The sequence below is a fragment of the Catharus ustulatus genome, chromosome 4 (assembly GCF_009819885.2).
Source record: "Catharus ustulatus isolate bCatUst1 chromosome 4, bCatUst1.pri.v2, whole genome shotgun sequence".
NCBI lineage: Eukaryota > Metazoa > Chordata > Aves > Passeriformes > Turdidae > Catharus > Catharus ustulatus.
In genome coordinates, this window is record NC_046224.1 from 52,470,410 (window position 1) to 52,490,835 (window position 20,426).

Sequence of the window (20,426 nt, forward strand, 5' to 3'; positions counted from 1 at the left end):
GAATTTGCACCATTTGTACCATTAAAATTGGTTTTTTGAGATATAATTTTAAGTTGAAGCTTAAAATTCTGATGAAGTAGTTTAGTCCACGTCCTTAGTAATTCTATATAATGAAGTCCATTTCTCTGTTTTAGAGTTCTAAGATTTGTTAGTTCAAATGTGTTAGTTAGAATATTAGAAAAAAGGTACAATGGACAAAAAAAAAAAGTTTAATTTAAGCATGATAATCTTCCAAAGAGTACGTTGTTCTGAAAAATTTCTTATATCAGCAGTTACAAATTACTTAATTACTTCAAGTATGCCAAACAAGTGGGCAGAATTTGTTCTTATTTATTAGGAAAGATGCATGGTAACATAACAGTAGTCTTACTTGCTTCAATACTACATTATATTAGACAAAAAATCTTAAAAATATCTACCATTAAATAGATTCTTAATAATTGCTTGGCCTTCAGAATTAGATTCTGAACAAAAACATAAAAATATAGTAGAGAAAAGGTTTGCAAGAAGGAGTTCTCAGAAGCAGCAAGCATTTACAATTAAAATCTTGTTTAGTGAGAGGCAAAATGAAGGAATCAAAAGGAGTGGTGGAGTGTACGTAACAAAATAGGGAAGCTGTGTTTAAATTTCACTGGAGGGGTTTTTCAATGTTTAATGTATAACAGAAATAACTTCAAAGCTTTGTAATACAGAAGCTTGTTGTCCTTCAGGATACATATACTTGGAAAAAATTACACACTATAGATATGCCAGTTATCTATACCAGAAATACAAATGATATTTTTTTTTATTATTAATCCAATATCAAAATCAGAGGTGGGTCATTTCCACTGCATTGTAACAGCCAACACAATACAGATACCAGAGGAATACACAAGAAAGTTCACATGGACAGTAATGATATAACTAATAATTCTCTAATATGATGAATACTGCAGAGAAGCATCCATCCTTACCGTGTAAGAACAAAGTATTTATCAATGCTATACTGATGGAGGATAGAATCACACAATACTCTCCCCATCATCATTACTCCTATAGGTGTCTATAAAGTGAAACAGACCCAAAACTGCTGCAGTTCCCCCCTCCAGTACAAAGTTTCAGGTGTATGTGACCTTCAAAGACTCTAAGAGAAAAGAGAAGGAGGCAAGAAATCAAAGTATAGTTCCACTACTCATTTTGAAGTATTGAGCTAATGAGAAAGCAACCCATCTTTCTAAACTTCAAATGCAAGGCTACAAGAACAAATTCAGATCAGTTTTTCCCAATGAAGGTCCCACACTACTATGTGTTTCAAGAAAGGTTTGAAGTCCCTCATGCAAGCAGCAACAGCTATACAACTCTTCAAACTGTGGAACCGTCCTTGGTGTTATAGGTGATCAAAAAAAGGCAACTATGAATAGAAGAAACTTAAGCTTAGTCAGAAATCTTATGATTGTATAGGGCTTTATCTATGCTTAAAATAAATAGAAATAGAGGCTTTCCACTGAAAGTGTCTTCAAAGGCAGGCTTCCTCTTGTTTGGCAGGCTAGTACAGTCCAGAAGTGATCAAAGTATGGTTTTTGACAGCATTCTCTGCATTTATAAAAGCCTGGAAAAAAGTTCTCCAGGGAGGTAAATGGATTTCTGTCCTGGAATCCAGAATGTTTACTGATCATAGGGAAAACACTTGTGAAGAAAGTCTTGTGGACAGTAAGTTAATATTTAAAGTATTATAATAGTATCTGTATCTTGTGCTCACAGCTGTAACTTAGGTAAGAAATCAAGTTCTTTCTCCAGGAAAAGAAGGCATGCTTAATTTTTTCCTACTGCACTTAATATGGTGTGGACAAACAGTGCTATGTAGTTGAAGCAAATTATTCCATACGCGTTGAAGGAGGAGACTAAGATATAACACAAGATGTTAGTAACATCTTGAGATACCAGCCAGTGAGATATGAGTTTGAAATTTAATGGGATCTGAAGACTGTCTTAAGAAGGAATTTGTGGTGGTTCTCATCACTAACAACAGTGAAAATTCAAAAGGCATGCAGGAACACATCACACCAAGTGCGGAAACAACAACTACCAAAGGAAGCTTAATTACAAAAAAGAGGATGCTCACAAACAAGAATGCCAAATTCCTTGGGAATTTTGGTAGGTACTACTGCCAGTGCAAACAATACTGGTCCAAGAGCAAAATCCTTCAAGCATTTGAAGGGGCTTTAGGTTTTTATATGACCAGAAGACTAAAGCTAAGGTGGGACAAAAGGAGAGATATGCCAAGGAAAACTACTAACACTAGAGTTATATGATGACCTATCCTGCTGCTAGTCTTGACTAGCATCTAAAAAACAATAAATATGGTTTGAGTGTGTGGGTATAATTCTTGGTGCTTACAGTTGTAAAGGCAGATGTTCAATCACTGCTCATTTCATAAATACTCCTTGCAACTTCATCTCCCCCTTTCCCTTGTGGGCAGAGAACAAGTCCACCTCTGCTGGCAACAGAGTCAATTGTGTAAGTCATGGGATTCACCCACAGCCAGTAAATAATTTCCATCCTTCTGCTACCAGCAACCATTTAGGTAGGAAGGCTTCAAGAAAAAAAGAGAGTGATCAGAACAAAACACACACTAGAGACTACTGGAAGATTTAAGAAGAAAAAGGAACAACAGATAAACTGAGCAACAGCTGATTCACCCACAAGTACTGGCAAGCACCAGAGATGTGTCCACCAGATGGTCAAGATTAAATGAAATGGCACACTGAGTAGTCCTCGTGTATATTATAAGCTGAGTGCAGGAGAACGTAGAGTGGAATAATATTCTGATCTTTTGGAAGATTAATCCAGTAAAATAAAGTGTGCTTCAAGGAAGAATTAAAAAGTATATTTTTATTGAGTAAAATCTTTCACAAGCCAAAAATTACAATGAAACTTAGATTATTGAAGTGGCTATTAAAGTATGAAAATATAAGCAGAAGTTTTTCTACTTTTATTATCTTACATGACTTTAAAATTTTATTTCCACCACTTACCCCTGATCACTTTGGATTGCCCCCATGACTCCAAGCACCAATGGCCAACCAGGTCCTAAGCTGTCACCCTGACTCTGTAAAATCTGTAGCACACACTCCAACTGCTTGATCCTGATATCAGGATGACTAATGTTTGACAGCTCCTTTAGTGGATTCAATAAAAGCAACTGCAGTCTCTAAAAGTAAACAGTAAAGCATATTAAGGATGCTAACATTTAACTGATTCTTAACTATTTTTATGTGTAAGTAAAAACATACAGTACAAATTAAAGATTCATTGAATTAATTCAGTAGCTCACTCACTAAATGCTCAAATTCATACCACAAAGAGTCTTTGCAGAAAATCTACCTTCCTGACTCCTGTTCTCCAGGTTCCTCAGGAAGCAGCTACAGATGCTGCTGCAGTTGCATAAAAAGTGTTATGCAACTTTATGCTCACTCAGCAGGGCTACACTCAGCTTTCTACTCAAGAGACCTTGAAAAAAATATCCAATGAGTCTCCGTAGAAATATTAGGTGGTTTTATTAATCATGGATTGAACAGCTGCAATTTAGAAGGTTAGGCAACACCTTTTTTACCACAGCATCACATATATACTTTTAAACATTCTGGAACTGTTTTGCACTCATGAGGGTGACCCATAATTTGTTCTAAGAAATGGACATAACATACAGGCATCCTCTTAGTTAGGTATTTGAAAAATGAAAGAGGATAGTTTATCAGAATGCATGTGGTGTTTCACAATAGATACATCTGAGGGTTACAGCTACAGATTTTATATACTCATTAATAGAATTGCTTTATGAATGAAGGAGGAAATCATCTGCTCTTAAATTTACCTGATTTTGAGATAATGGAGGATCATGTCTGAATGTCAGTCCTGCTTTAATGAGAGAAGTTAAAGCTTCTGCGCCCCATTCTCTCATTCTGGAATTGGGATGCTGACAGACCTGAAAACACAGCAATATTTCGTTTATAGTAATTTTTATTTAACCAACACTAAAATACACTAAAAGCTGGTATTTTAATTATATTAGAATGTACATATAATAGTATAAGAATAATACAATAAATCTCTAAATTATAAAATTTGGCTTCATAGTAAAACAAGATATTTGTCTTTTGAATAGACATACCTTCTGAACAGGGAAGCAATAGGAAGCAGTGAAAGACAGAAGGAAACAATGAAAATTACACATATATAATTCAAGTAAATAAATTTTCAACATGAATAAACTAACTGCTAATTCTGATAATGATTAATTAAAAAGCACCAAAACAACTCTTCAATAAATGCCTAAGACTCTCAACTTAACCTAAGGCCACAAAATTGGAAGTTTCACACACTGCTTAACACAATCAAGTGAGGAACATGACAGCAGGCAACAAAGAGTCTTCTATGCTCTCAAATACGAAAAGCAACTACATATTGAAGATAAATCTCACACACCATTTTAAAAACTTCACAAAGCAATTGTGAGCATCTTTAAACTTGAGTTTCAAATGCATATCTTCATTTCTCTTTGTCTCTAAATTCTCTAAAGCTAACAATTTTGCTAATTGCTTTTTTTAGAATATAAAAATTAAAAACATTGTGCATATTCATTTCTTAGATAGCTAGTACGAACTGTGCTGCATCTAATACATTACCCTCAACTTAATATGGGAAGTGTACAGTTTCCTTGACTGCTACAGAATTATTCCCACCCACCCTTCCAGCCCTAGGTCTGATGGTGTGAGAACCCAGAGTCAAGTCCAAGGCAGTATCATAAAGAAGGCAGACGCCTTTTATTGGTGGAGCATTCTCTTACCAACCATCAGCCAAACTGAAAAAGAGAACAATGTAGAAGAGCTAGCTTTATGTTTAAAAATGCTGACAAGAAACAGCCACTCTCCTGATTTACTTATATTTTTAAACCTTTATATAAAATAAAAAGAGAGGATTTGAAGTACTTCATGCTCTGATTCTGTCCAGATAACCAGTTCCAGAACCAGTGAGTAAGCTATTCCTTTAGGCTGTGTTTAATTGAATTATAGCTGATGTTTCCTCCTTCCTTATTGTATCTCTACAACTTTGGTTTTAAAGGAAGGCAGTACTTTGAGAGAAAATGAAAGACTCTATTTCCTACAAAACAGTGCCAGATTATCCACAATGCATGTAACAGTCTGCTCCCTAGATGAAAACAGTCTCAAGATGTGGATGGTGAACTTTATTGTCTTGTAGGGCAAAAAATAAAGAAGGGAAAGACATGCCTATGCTTGAAGTCTTTAAACCCAGAAGTATCCAATTTTTTTCTCCTAGGTAAAGCAATATGTAGCTTCCATAAATAGACCAATGGTCAATCTTGATACAGGTTGAAAGAATGCACAGATATTAAGGAAGTGTCTGATACATTCTGAATTAGAAGGAAGAAAAGCCTTCTCCTTCACCCATTTTAAAACAAACATTGTTCTTACATTTTATTCTCCTACATACTTGTGTGGAGAATTAAAACTACGGTTACATTCAATCACCTGTTTTTAGTTTTCAATTCGAAATGTAAGGTTTTTTCCTTGATAAAGTAATATTTTTTGTGTTGAGGTTAAAACACTAAAGAAATTGCAAAGGGATTATGACATTTTTATACTTGAACAGTATTCTCTTAAAGAAAGCATTCGAAAGTTAGTTTAAATATTAAAAAACCAACCAAACAACCCTTTCTTAGTAAATCTCCTGTCTTCAATCTTCCTAGGTATTTGTACTGTGTGAAACAGTAAAATAGGTTTGCGCTACCTTAATTAGAACAAATATATGAAGTATAATTACTTGATCTTTCTAAACACTCCTGTGTCAAAAACATATAAAGACTGATGGCACCATAAAGACAAAGTTACCAAGAGATATTAAAATATTGTAATTCAAATATGTAGATTCACTTTTAAATTCAAACCATAATGGATTTAAGTTGCAACAATAAAGTGCCTAAACCAAAATACACAATTACAATTTAGAATTTATTTTTTTTAAATTACACATTAAAAGCGTATTTCCACAAGATCTTCATTAATACAAACTAAATTCTAGTACAAGTGATAAAAGCCATTAGTTACCTCCAGAAGATGACCGGTCAGAGGTCTCCAAAGAATCTCAATCCTGCGCATGTTAACTAGTCCCGTTTCCAGTAATTTAGCAACAGCAAAAAGTGATGGTTCCTTAATAAAGTGGAATTTGAACATACAGCTGTGAGGTTACTGCGACAAGGCGAGAGCATTTTGCTAGGGGATAATTCCTAAGCTGGCAAGCGCAGTGCCGCAGGAGGCCACACGGGGGCAGCAGCCTGACTAAAAGCCGCACTGCTGGTGCCGTACGAGGCGCCTTTGCTCAGCCCTCCACCCAAGCAGCTTCGCAACACGTTTAGCTAGAAAAACTGCCTCTTCTCCGCTGCAACTTTTCAACTTAAAATTTCATGTGAAACAATCTGCAATATTTTATTTCATAATACCCTAATTCTTTATCTTCAAATATATCTGCAAATGTTGGTGATAAGCTTCAACTTTACTTTTTAAAAAATCAACATATAGTCAAAATTACTGTTGCACTGAAATCATCATCTCTTCCCATTTCTGCTGATTTCTTACTCTAACTTTCAACTGATATTAAACACAAACTCTGCTTATTCAATTCATTCTCTATTGCTGTAATAGCAAAATAATATAAAACATGTTCTCTGCCTTCATTATCTCAAGCGTAACAGATTAAGGACAAACTTTCAAACTCTCCTCTGGGATAAGATTATGACTAGGAGAATATATATTCAGTCTCACCAAAGGACAGGGTCTTCAACCTTTCTGGGCTAAAGATTGCTTACTGAAGCTGACACGAATACTAACTATGGTTTTCCCAAGTAAATATGTCTTATCAGGTTTTTAAATATCGAATTGTGAGGCTTTCTGTGAAGTACATTGTAAGAGAAAATTGAATTGAAAATCAGCATCTCACAGAACATACTGGGCTAACCAGCATCCCTAACCTCTGAAATTACAAGGGCTTTTAAAAGTTTCATCCACCCACGATCTTAATGGAAACACATAACATTCCTTAACTAAAAAGCACAGGAACAAAGTGAGGATGTTCAGAAAATCTAGTAACTGTATGAAGCATTAAAAAAAAGACATTCTCTGGTTCATATTTTATTTTTTAATCTAGAGCACCAAAGGTATTACTGGTTTTAGTGTTAGAAATAGTTAGCTTAAAGGATAAATGTACAGGTCTTCTGCCTGTTCCATAAAAACATCTAAAATAAAATAAACAATTCATTTTATACCTTATTGTTTCCATAGGCCATATCCATGGCTTCCAGAGACAAGGAGCAAAGGGCATTTATTAAGTGATGTAAAGACACATCGTCAAGGTACCTGAAAAATAACTGCTATCAAAACACTGTCAAGTTTGATACACATATACTATTTCAATTACAAGATAAGGTTCCTTACTGTGAGTTTTCAAAAAGCTTTGAAATCATGCTGGATATAGATGGTAGATCAGTCATAACTGCTGTAGTCAGAACCTTGAAAAAAAGACAGAAATATGTCTTACAGATTATAATAGAAAATACTATATAATCATTAACTGAAAAACACCATCATGCTTACTGTGCTTGGCCCTTCCACAGCTCTTCCAGGTTTTAATGCACCCCCAACACTAGGCTTCAGTCCCAGAATCCACACAAGATGCTGAAAAATACAAAAGGAGTATTTTTCAGGCAGAGAAGAAATTAGCACTGTACTCGAGCAAGCCACCAACCTTCCAGCCAAACAGAACTCAAGAGAAATTCTACAGTACTTATTCAAGGCGATTCACATGACACCGTAAGAAAACTCAAAGGTTCTTCTATTGCTCACTGAGCAACTAAAAACCAAATTATAGCAAAACAGCAAGGCATAAATATTTCCTGTGAGGGAAATATTACCTGAAGGGTAGCCAGGACAAGTTGCCATGATGTACCAAGAACAGCTCCATGGAAGTGAGCTAAGTTGAGTAATGTCCTCATACACTGGATATTTTTTGATGTCAGCTACAGAAAAAAAAAATAACAACTAAACAGCCATCCAATTTTTATCACTCCACAATGACAGTGTTTCTAGTAAACTTCCAGTTTTTACTGAAGTGCCTTAAAATTGCATTTTCCTTGCACTAGTGAAATACATTTTCTCAGAGTAGTTCAGTATCTCTTCTTCTCTCAGGCTTATCTTGGTGAGGCTGAATACAAGTACTTGCGTGCTGCATCCAGCTCTGAGGTCCCCAACACTGGGAGGACATCCATCTGCTGGAGGGTCACCAAGATGTTTTGGGCGGTGGGGGGGGGGGAGTGGCAGAACACCTCTCCTACGAGGAAAGGTTAAGCAAATCAGGATTGTTCAGCCTGGAAAAGAGAAGGCTTAGGGATGACCTAATTGCAGCCTTCCAGTACCTGAAGGGAACTTCAGGAAAAACAGGGCAAGACTATTTACAAGAGCATGTAGTTACAAGGAATGGGTTCAAATTGAAAGAGAACAGGTTTCGGTATTAGGAAAGAAATCTTTACTGTGAGGCTGATGAGGCACTGAACAGGTTGCCCAGGGAAGAAGTGGATGCCCCATTCCTGGCACTGTTTAAGGCCAGATTGGATGGGGCTCTGAGCAAGCTGGTCTAGCAGAAGGTGTCCCTGCACATGACCAGTGGGCTGGAATGAGGTCTTTAAGGTCCTTTCCATCTCAAACCATTCTGTGATTCTATTATTTGACCACTTCCTTCTCCTCCCAGCTTCACATTATTATCAGATGCAAGTTCAAGTACTCCATCCTAATTGCATCATCTCCACAAAATCAGCCTTCACACATAGGCACGTAACACAGCTGAGATCTAGAGTTTTCCAAATGGAATAGCTAAGAACTGAGCTAGAAGTCAGAAAAAACAAGAATAAGACTTGTTTGAAATTAAATAACTTCACTGTCCAGGGCTGTTCCAAATTAAAGCCTTAGGACAAGAGTTCAGCTGACCATTATTTGTAAGAATGCTGTGTATCTGTAGCCTGGTTTTAAGACACATGGAGATGCAGGAAGAAGTAGTTAAGCAAAGTAAGATCACTTACAAGTTGTACTTACCATAACTGTTCCCTGTGGCTGAAGAGCTAAGGGTTGCCCTACTGCTACAACTTGCTGGTGAGACTCACTTGAGGGACTAATCATTTGAACATTCTGTCCCTGAATGGAATATGCTGGAGGAAAATTGAAAAGAGAAGGAAAAAATAATCTAATTTTAAAATCCAGTACTTATAGCAAGAACCAGCTTCTGGCAAACAGACTCCAGAAAAATTTTTTACAGCTGTTTAGCTTTAACACACCTTACTTAGAGAGTTTTAGTTATATTTAGATTATAGTGTCATTGCCCTAGAGAGTTAAAGATTCAACAATTACTGCCTGTTTCTATTAGACATTGCTTACAATACATTTACATATTTTATGTCAAGACTGAATATGATTAAGATACGAGTATGAGACCATCAGTTTTTGGTAGTAATTGTGTATAAATAGTATCACTGTGTGCTACCATTGTATCAGTGCACTCAGAAAATGATGGTGTCATCAACGCTATATGATATTTTTCCAATATGGGACTTCAGGACAGTCATAACACAGTTGTAAAAAGACGAGCAACCTATACAAAATAACTGCGGTTCCCTACTTCATTTCTATAGATATCTGTGTAGTTCAGTCATGTGTACTTCTTCACAGATTTACAATCTAGTAATACACTTAGCTGGTACACTGAACAGAGGTAAGGGTGCTGGTCCTTGTTCACACAGTAAGATATTTTTGTTTTATATTAAGAGCACTAATGCTAGATTCATCCGTATATTCTTCAGGTAGTTGCTTTTCTTAGTAAGTAGCAATTTACTTTTCAAGTTAGAAACAGAGTACATCCTAAACCAGCATATATTATGAGTGACAGAAGATGTGGGACACATCACCTCAGCTTTTTGTAGGCCAAAGAGAGCCCAGAACTTGCATCTTCCACTTACGCATAAGTATTACCATCACTAGACAACTGTAGAAAAGACTTTAGTACATCACAAATGCAGGATGCTCTAGCCAAAGCTTTAGAATCCAAGCTGCCCAGAGACCTTTTCAGATTTTGAATGCCTTAATTACATATCCTTGCAGATCTTTACAATGGTAGACAGACCTCCTTAGAATTTGAACTTTCGACATATGTAACTCATCCAGGAAATTTTAGGTTGATCAGAATGATAGTCAGCAAATGCTGCAAGACTAACAAGTTCTGGAAAGCAGGTGACCTAGGTGCTATCTGAGTATTCTAACTTACTTTAATATAGCCAAATACTACAGCTGCATGTCTTAGGAATCACATCCTGGAAAAATTGGGTTTAGAGGACAATATGAGGAAACACGATTAAGAAAATTGTATATATTTACATTTGCTGGACAGAGCTGCAGTTGTGCTGTTTAATACAGTAAGGGCATAGTGAGGAGGCAAGGATCCTTTGCAAATGGCAGTGATAAAGGCATCTCTTGATGTTACAAGACCCAGTCTCCCACAAAGTGCAGCCATGGTCAATTCTGCTTTTAGAATATTTTCAGTGGCAGCTTCATCAGTGCTGAAAGAATACACATTGTTCAGCAAGAATTAATACAGAGCACAGAAGCAGGCAGCTAACCAAAACTGAAAGCTATAAAAACATATTTTAAACCCATTAAGACTATAAATATTGAAGAACAAGCATAACTAATCAACAGAATTCTACAGAATCACTTCCTACAAAATTGGACTTTACTTCTCAGTGACTTGGTAAATGAGACTATGAGAAGATATTTAAAACTAATTTCAGAAAATGGTGTTTGATTACACAAAGTTCTTTGAAGGAGTCAATTAATTTACCACAGACATATCCTATAAGAAGCTTTTCCACTTTAAAGATTAGATAGTACTAACAAGTACCAAGACATTACTTAGTCCCTTACTTGCAGTAATCAGGACATGGAATCACTTCAATATGTTGAAACATGCAAGCAAAGTAAAAAGAAATAAAGATAATTTAAATAGTTTAAATTCAACCCTTTGAAAATGCAATTAACTGTTCTGTATTAAAGTACATTAAAAGTTGATGTTGGACTTCTGGAGACTCCTGTGCCATTTACTCATTCAGTCTAAACCACAAACCTGACTGCTCAGGTTCCATGAACAGCACTTATTCTACTGCTATCAAAAGTCAGTTCAAAATATAACTTAGAATATCAACTTAGAAGAATAAGGGGAAATGAAAGACCAGATACCTTGCATCAAGTAGGAGGGATAGAGCAGCCAGAAGACCACACCAACAAGCGTTCACCATTTCTTCCCAGACAGCTCTGTTAACTTAAAAGAAATATATAAACATTTTAATAGCAGAAATACAGTAATTCCCTCAATAACTTTCAACTGTATCATAAAAAAGAGCTTGTTACTGCATATTCTGAAGTATTTTTGTATGTATGTTTACACAGATATATAAATGTGCATACAGAAACACACTCACACCGGTACTACTTAAACGGCTTGCATTTGAAGTAACAACTTTGATGTAAGTCACCAGGCAATGCTTTTTCTAAATAGCATCAAAAACCCCACCAAAATCCAACTTACCACAGTATATATAACCATTTTTGATCTTTGTCTATAAAAATAAACAAAGTGCAAAAATACAGACATGAAACTCACTGAAATTTTGCAGTGAAATAAAAACTCTCCTGTGGTATCTATAGTTCGTTTCTTTCATTCAACAGGAAAAAAGATACTGGTCTAGCAAACGGGTATCAGCCCAGCCCGTTCGCACACCTCCCTCTCTCCAGGGGCCACACCAAGGCCCGGGGAGGAGCCGGCACTCGGCAGCACCACGGAGAGCTCCCCGCTCCCGAGGCCAGAGCCCGGGACAAAGCGCTCTGCTCCCCTTACAGCAGCCCCTGCACCACGGCTCAAATTCACCAGCACTGCCTTGGCTTCCTGGGGCACGAGCCAAACCCACTGTTCAAACACAAGTCCTTCTGTACATACAGACCCTGTGTATACAGACCCCAGACTCATCATATGTTCCACAAGGACAATTCTCACTTCACTGCAGTTCTGCTTTTAAAGAAGTCCTTCTCTATATACTGCATCTTACTAAGAATTTCTCCCTTAAAACATTATTTCTATCTTGTTACTAGAAATATATTTTTCTTTTAACATGGTCATAACTCTATTTCTGTCATTCAGTCTCTTGTGACCTTAGACCTCAGTATTAAGGTAAAAGCAGAACACCAGGTCAAGTATTTTTTTTTAATGGAACTGCTGTTCCATTAGGAAAAACAAGCATATTTCATTGAAAATTTTTATATATAAATAAGAAACAATAAATATAAGCCAAAAAAGCATGACATTTTAAAATCTGCTTTCTGTAAAATTGTTGTATTTCATACAGTGTTTGCATTTTTAAATACCTAGTTCTTTCTCTGATTGGTCAGAAACAGACTGCAAATCTTGCTCTGAAGACTGTGCTGGTAATGAAGTTGCCTCTGTTGAGGTTTGAATGACAGTTTCTGCCTCTCCCAACTCTCCTTCAATCATGGTAGTGATACCACGGACAAGATCCAGCAAACAGTGAAATGCCACTGACATTGCATAGCCTTCAGGAATTGTTGGTGGCTCGACTTTGTCCAGCATCTCCAAACTAAAAAATTGAAAACATGACAAGTGTGTAGCAATACCACAGTTTTTAAAAAAAATAATAAAAAACAAGATTCCAAATGAATGCTAAGTACAAACAGGTCCCAAATACAATCCTTCAAGATTTACAGCAACTCAATTAAAAAAACCTTTAAGTCATTAAGTAAAAGAGTAAATGAATCACTAAATACAACAACCAAAAGAGTACAAACCCTGAGTATAGATCTGCAAAAAATATTTCTAAAAACTAACACATATAAGCAAGTATCATGAATAATTCCACTCGTATTATTTTACTTGGAACCACTGCAACAGAACTATACAGAAGAATACAAGTATCTAGGAACCAACAGAGGAAATACACCAGTAAGTCATGACAATGTGAACACAGTTATAACAAACTGAGAACAAGCCAGACATCCTATTACCATTATCTCTCAGTCCACATGAGTAGTAAAGCCTGTCCATAGCTAGATATTACATGGTCAAATATTCATCACCTACATGCATAGGTAAACAATGGAAGTTATTTGTAAAAAGAGGATATGTCTAGATGATTCACTGCAGAAAATCATGCAATTAAAACATCACTATACTGGAACAGCAGTCTCATTGCCACTTTTCTCCATCTTTTACTTTAAAAGCACATAAGGAACTGCTGAGTTACAAATCCAACAGGAATTGTAGCTGACACAGCAGAAGCATGTATACAAGTAGAGACAGTCTATTATAAAAACTACCTGCTACCACAACAATTACTATTTCATCATTTCTTCCTCTACAAACTACTCTTAAAAAAGCTACATATTCCAGCTAAAATATGCCAAAGATACTTTTAAGCCCCAGTGTCACCATTCATGTCTGCACAAAGGATTTTTGCTTCTCCCAAACACGCCACACTTCAATCATTATCTCTATTTTCCTGAAGAAAGCTGCCTCAGATATCTGGGAGAGCAGGAACTATAGCTAAATCAAGTGGTCATCCTCCATACACAAGTAAGTGTAAATACATTAAACTAAAATTAAATTAAAATTAATAATGGGTTTTATAGTTACAATAGATTTGGGAGGTAGAGGTCACATCCTTTTACTTTTGAAGACAGAAAATGCTAACTACTGAATAAATTATATGAGTTCTTTGTCACTGTTACATGGCAGTAAAACACTTAGTTCCTTACATAAAGGGGAAGACAAAGCACAGTTGTCTGTGGAGAAACATATATAAGTATGAGATGTGGCCATGTTCGAAAATCTAATGGCAGCAGAAGAGAATTAGTGCTATGATGTGACACATTACAGCAAGTCATCTCCTTACACACAGGGACTACAAGCAAAAGTACAAGATAGGAGAAAAAAAAACGGTTGTGAAATGCTTGTGACAACTCTGTAATCTTATACAAAAGAAAAAATGAAAAAAAACTATGCAGAGAAAATCATAGAGTCACTTGAGGTAAAACACAAGCAAGTTTAGAGCAGCCACTATGACAGTGGCTGGAAGGTTCTTGAGCCAGTTAAGAATAGATAGTAAGAAAAAAGAAAAGGAAGAAAAGCAGAGGTTGCAGTAGCTGACCAAATTAAAAATTTGCATTCCCTGAGAACAGGTAGGTAAACTAAAACAGCATTCATGTCCACTGCTGGAATAAAAAGTCAACATATACACATTAACTATTGAAATCTGAGGATGGTTTTTCTTCTTCTGCATCTCAAAGGCACATAAAGGAGTTCCTACCCTAAAAATATTGAGATCCGGGCTATTTGCAGATTTCACTGAATTTTAGTAAGCCAAAATTTTATGATGGTACATCAGGTTTGGAAGTGCTTGTCCCTCAATGGTCCTGACACATGAAAAACATTGCACTATTTTAAAAGTAACATAGTATTTGCACCTTTAAACTGAGAACACCATCTTCATTGTACAAAGTAATGACAAAATAATTTGCCATTCTATGGAGCACTGAGAATCTAGCCTTGGTATATAGGTCAATATATTGTTTGAAATGACAACCAGACCAGTATCTACCACAATATCCTGCTCAATAAAAACCTAGTGTGAGAAAGCTACTTTTCATTCCCACTGATGTCCTGTTCGCTTAATGTCCTTCATGTTTGCCATTACAAAATGCAGCAACAAGTATTCCAAAATTGTTGTATACTACAGGGAGGCCTAAAAGTGAAGAGTTAATACAGATAATATGGTGGGAAAACAAAATCCAACTAATGCTAAAACCACAGGGGACATTCCAATCAGAATCTAGGTCATGCAGAAAAAACAGCAAAAAGATCAGAACACCTTGTGCCACCAACAAAGGGAAAATTCCTAATAGACTTCAATGCCAGTGAAACAAAAACCTCAATATTCACTACTAAAAAAATATAAATCTTTACATGATCAAACTCAAAATAAAAATACTTGTTACATACATTTTCAAAAAGATAGAGGTACTCACTATGTAGCTTTAGCACTGCCTTGTACTGTTACATTCAGGATGGGTATCCAAGTGCCTCTGTACTCAAAGGCAGGTAATACAGTTGCACCTCCGCCCATTCCAAGCACTCCTGGGTTAGTTTGTGCTGAGGCAGTATTCCCTGATGCATTGCTTCCTGTTCACAAAAACACAGTGATAAAATCAACCAATCTCATATTTGTGATCAGCAAACATCCTTTTTCTACATTTAATTTTTGAGACACCAGGATCTAAAGACACCCAGTTCAATAACAAAAATCAACACTAATAAACTATTTCTGAGCTCCCTCTGCTGTCTAAAATATAATCTTATGTGCAGTTCATTGATGCTAGCTGCCTAATTTCCAGTCAGAAAGTAATGTTTCAGTGAACGGTACAGCAATATTTATAACATTCTGTGAATGAATCTAAGTACAGTCTTGATGAAACAATGTATGTTTTAGTCAAGACTCAGATACTTGAAAGTTAAGGATTATTTACATAGTTGTATCAAGGACTAAGTAACTAGAAAGTTTAATTATTTCAATAACAAACTTTCAAGATTTCAGAAATGCAAAAACCACAGGAAGAGAACTGAAGAGAATGGCAACATTTGAATCTGTTCCATGCCAAGCTAGAATAAAACAAACTCCATCATGGAACAGGTGACAATGTGCCAACCAACATCTAGGAAGGGACAAATTTTGGCTCCAACTGAGGAAGCTAAAAAAAGCAGCTAAAATAACAAGGAGTTCTGTATATATACACTTCCTTCATAGAGAAGAACATCTACACTTACTAAGAACAGGTCCCACAAGTTCAGATTTTCTCTGAAGAGACAATGGGGAGAGAGAGCAGAGTCCCCAGGTTGGCGACTCACAGCATAATTGCCATTTTGGCGTGCTTGCTTTTAATATGTGGAGAATAAGCTACTAATTTAGGCAATAAACTACTACCTTAGGCAATATGAATACACAGCAGTTTATGCATACACTTTAACACAGTAACACTTAAGACTGAAACAAAAAATCATGCTGCTAAACAAATGGTTAACCAAACACTGCCAACTATCAGTTACACTGGTGTCATTTTCTATAATCCCATTGTGCAATCACACATATGCAACTATTTCTGTATTAATCTAACTCATTAGGATGGGTGGTAAACATTGCCCAGTGTAACAAAGGTGACACAGAAGCTTTCAACTTCTATGAAACAGGTAGCATGTTGCAAGACTAAGGTTCCAAAATCAGGTGTATAAGGAGTGTAATAGTCCAAAGCCAGGCAGAATAAGGCTTTGAGTAACATAGTCTGTTGGAAGGCGTCCCTGCCCGTGGCCAGGGGGCTGGAACTAGATCACCTTGAAGGTCTCTTCCAACACAAGCTATTCTATGATTCCAAAAGACAGCCTGTTATGAGAGGACTGCTGTCATACTCAGAAGAGTCAGTTTGAGAATTACATTGCATTGATCTTTTCTTTGCATGTCAAATATGGCCATAGGACGAAAAAGGTAGAAAAAGAAATGCATGAGAAAGTAACGTGAGAAACATTCAGACAGAAAGAAGTGAAAAGGGAAAGAGAGAACAAACAAAAATAATTATAAAAAAATAGCAAGAGCACTAGAGGTATGACCCTACTGCAGTGCTGTTTCACTTGAGGCAAAATTTAGGTTTTCAGAACGAGTATCACAGAATGGCTTCTCATATGTGCATGTTACATGGTGAAAAGTGTTTTTCTGATTTGCTTTGAGATAATTAAGCTGACCTAGAAATACTACTAATAGAAATACTACTAATAGAAATTTGTATCAGTTGCTGTACAGACAGCTACTGAACAACAGACACTGACAGAAATTTCCTCATGCTATCACTGCTAAGTCTAGCATGGGATTGCAATTTCATGAGTGAACACTGAAAGGTGTGAGTCTAAACTCAAACTTTTCAATGCTTCTTAATTTAATAGTAGACATGATAGGCAACAATTACGTTTATTATCTGGTTTTTTTACCTCTTTTAAGAAGGCATATCAAAAGACACCCCTAAAATTATTTTTACGTTGTTTGTTGCTGAGGATTCTGCTTCCAGAACTATAGGAAGAAGCAGAGACCCTTAACTTGGGGCATAAACACCTACAAAGGTATTAACAAGACAATCATTCCTTCTTATCGAAATACAAATTACCTACTGAAATGCCAAAACCCTGACAGTCAAGTTTAGTTTCAAGATGCTTCTGACTTCAGCTCACAAAAAGACAGAGATCATTTGTAAAACACACATCTTTCATTCTGTCTCTTGGCTCCCTCACTCCAGTTTTGAACATCCTTGAACATCCAGAAGAACTAATGATTGCGTCCCACAAACACACAACATCTTACCACTTAAATTGCACTCCGCCATAAATTACATCCCCGCACAAGGAGATGCATTTTTTTCTAGTCAGAAATTAGAAATAACTCCGAAGAAGTAACTCAGAAAAGTTGTGAAACAAGTAGCTTGGTCACTGCAGAAACAGGAATCAAGGCAGGAGCACTGCTCTGCTGACTGGGGTCTATGCCTTCCCCGCATTACATGTAGATAAAATCCCAGAGCTGAGAACACCAGTTAGTCTCAAGCTAGTTTTTCACCAAAATAAACACAGAAGTACAGAGCTGTACCAGAGTTGAATCAAAACACAATTAATTGCTACAATAAAATGATGGAAAAATAGAATTATAGTAAGGACAAGGCTTTACCAGTTTGATTTGGTGTTGCTGATGTGTTCCCTGTGCTCGGTACAAGAAACAGAGACTGGATAAAGGACCCCAGTGCATTCACAATATCACGGAAAACTTTAGTGGAATGTTGCTTCATGTCATAGGACTGACAAAAAGACCTGGAAGGTATTTTGTAAAACAGAAAGTATTTGACAAACTGGGGACTAAAAGAATATTTTAACAGCAACTTCACCCCCACACACACTCTAAACTCTAGACCAAAAGCCCATTTTAACAGCAAATATTTAGGTAAACAATAATATTTAATTTTAGGTAAATTTCCTTTGACACTGCTAAGACACAGACATACTCAAGTAACTATAATTGAGCCCTTCCTGGATAATAAGCATGCCTAATGCATTACACAAAATTATCACAAAGAGCTTACTGCATTTAAGTTTCTATACATTCGCAATGCTTTAGGTAGCATTTTTAATTAGGGAAAAAAATAAAAATATATATTAAACTTTCTGTAAAAGCAAAAGCCAATATGTTAAATACCTTAATAGCTGAGGCTGCACACAAAGCCTGTGAATAGATTCTACTGCAACAGCTCGTAGCCACTGTGGTTTGTCTGCATCCAAAAACTTAACCAGTAACGACAGAAAGATTTCACATTCTGTCACCTGAAATATATCGTTTATAATAATTAATAAAAAGAAGAAGCCTCCTACAAAATATTTTCTCAAAAAAAACTTTCATCTTGGGAGTTCTATCACAGCAAGTTTTGTACAGAATCTAAAAAAAAAATCCCTGGAATGAGTATTTACTCAGAATTATGTAAAAACATAACATTTCTGTCAAACTAAAATCACATATGCAATCGTACTGAAGGAGTTAAATTCCTCACAGACATTGCAAATAAAGGTTATATATTTGCTACAGTGGACAAATGAAAAATATGTTTTTTTAGCAAATACTCAAAACCCAGGACACAAGAACAGCTGAACATGTGTTTTTTACCCACATTCTGTCAACAGCTTTAGCAACTCAAGTCAAAAGCCTCTTAGAAAGTATAAACAAGGCACAGTAATCATCATTATCTAAAGTGAGGCAAATAACAGAAGATCAAAAGGTTCCCAAAACCTGAAAGGCAGTTAAATACAGAAAAGACAACAGCTAATCTACTATGAAATTCATACAAGTCCATGTTTAACAAAATCATACATTTAGAATATACCTAAACACAAACAAATGTAAGAGGATAATAGTATTTAGACTTCTCTTCCCTCAGTAGACATCAACAGTTCCCAAGAACTAATCAATACTACTACTAATCACAGCACTGGCATATACATAAAAAACCAAAATTACATAAAGAAAATTTGAGCATATTCTTACCAACAAACTGTAAAACTGTTTAATCAAAACGGAAACTACTCGCAGCAAACGCATACAGATGGGAAAGTATGGTTTTTCCACTGGTGCTGGGGAAGATGAGGTGGTGGAACCTTGCCTGAATTTGATATTTGGGGAGAAGAGCTTTATAACAAGAGGGCATACCCTTTCTTTAAGAAGGAAACTGAATTCCTGATGCTGGAAAAGAAAACAGAAAAAAATTTATGCAGATATTCCTTAATTGCTACCAGTAGCTCTGATTATGCATCTTATTTACATTTGTAGTAATGATCAAGCATCTGAAATAATGTAAATCTTGGTATAAATTACAATCAGGAAATGAAAAGGCAGAACTGCAGACACCTTTGTAAAGCTACCAAAAAGCTTGAAATTACAATGGTCAGGTTCATGCCATGCACTCTTGTATTTTGCAAGTTGAAGTAGGCTGCTAATATATCACTTATAAATTCCTTAATTTACCTACTGTCCTCTAGTAAAACACATTACCACAGGATCATGGTGTATTTATACGCAGCAGATATATGTAATCCAGAGTCTTGATTCTTACTTTACAGGTGGGGTGAGGTTAATGTTTTTGTAGAATTAACAATTCCACAAATTTAGTTACAGAGCTGTCATATATCAGACAAGATAAGAAAATGCATCTCTGGAGGAGATACAAACAGCAAAACCAAGAGTGAAATAGAGTAAAACAAACAGTTCTACAAAATGTATGAACATGAATAAAATATAAACATAAATAAAGTGTTTGGGAATAGCAAAACATTCAAAAAGCACAGGGAACTTTTCCATGAAAACCCACCCCCATATGTAAAAGCTACAAGTCTTTCAGGAAAACAATATTCATGTTAAATTACAGAGGATTTCATTAAGTGTAGACTTTACCATCTATATGAGTAAAAGTCTTCCTGTTTTCTATCCAAGAACTACTCACTTGCAAAAACACTTGTGGAAAGTCATTGAGGACTGACTCAAGAAGTTCAAGGCCAAATGTCCGCGTCATTTCTGTCATACCCACAAGCCAGTAGGGAGCATCAGCATTAACTAACTGACAAAGATCCTTAGAAAGAAACATAGTAACATTGAAATCCTCTATATAGTCCAGTACCAAGACAGTTTCCCAAGTACAAAA

The 20,426-nt window shown here is 36.1% G+C and overlaps 1 protein-coding gene across 5 annotated transcripts in view; it reads right to left on the reverse strand.

Moving 5' to 3' along the window:
- MON2 (MON2 homolog, regulator of endosome-to-Golgi trafficking) overlaps positions 1-20,426 on the reverse strand; it is a 66,801-nt gene that overhangs the window by 24,007 nt on the left and 22,368 nt on the right. For 3 of the 5 annotated variants that reach the window (XM_033057400.1, XM_033057402.2, XM_042779183.1), the window contains 17 exons: positions 20,229-20,354; positions 19,277-19,471; positions 18,437-18,561; positions 17,915-18,054; positions 15,186-15,339; positions 12,513-12,742; positions 11,331-11,412; positions 10,473-10,654; positions 9,141-9,253; positions 7,967-8,071; positions 7,650-7,730; positions 7,491-7,564; positions 7,322-7,412; positions 6,108-6,209; positions 4,154-4,156; positions 3,857-3,967; positions 3,018-3,193 (listed from right to left, as the gene is read on the reverse strand). In XM_033057400.1, the coding sequence (XP_032913291.1) occupies positions 3,018-3,193; positions 3,857-3,967; positions 4,154-4,156; positions 6,108-6,209; positions 7,322-7,412; positions 7,491-7,564; positions 7,650-7,730; positions 7,967-8,071; positions 9,141-9,253; positions 10,473-10,654; positions 11,331-11,412; positions 12,513-12,742; positions 15,186-15,339; positions 17,915-18,054; positions 18,437-18,561; positions 19,277-19,471; positions 20,229-20,354 (2,090 nt within the window). The remainder of the gene's footprint in view (positions 1-3,017; positions 3,194-3,856; positions 3,968-4,153; positions 4,157-6,107; positions 6,210-7,321; positions 7,413-7,490; positions 7,565-7,649; positions 7,731-7,966; positions 8,072-9,140; positions 9,254-10,472; positions 10,655-11,330; positions 11,413-12,512; positions 12,743-15,185; positions 15,340-17,914; positions 18,055-18,436; positions 18,562-19,276; positions 19,472-20,228; positions 20,355-20,426) is intronic. The other 2 variants (XM_033057401.2, XM_033057403.2) reach the window with 1 other exon arrangement.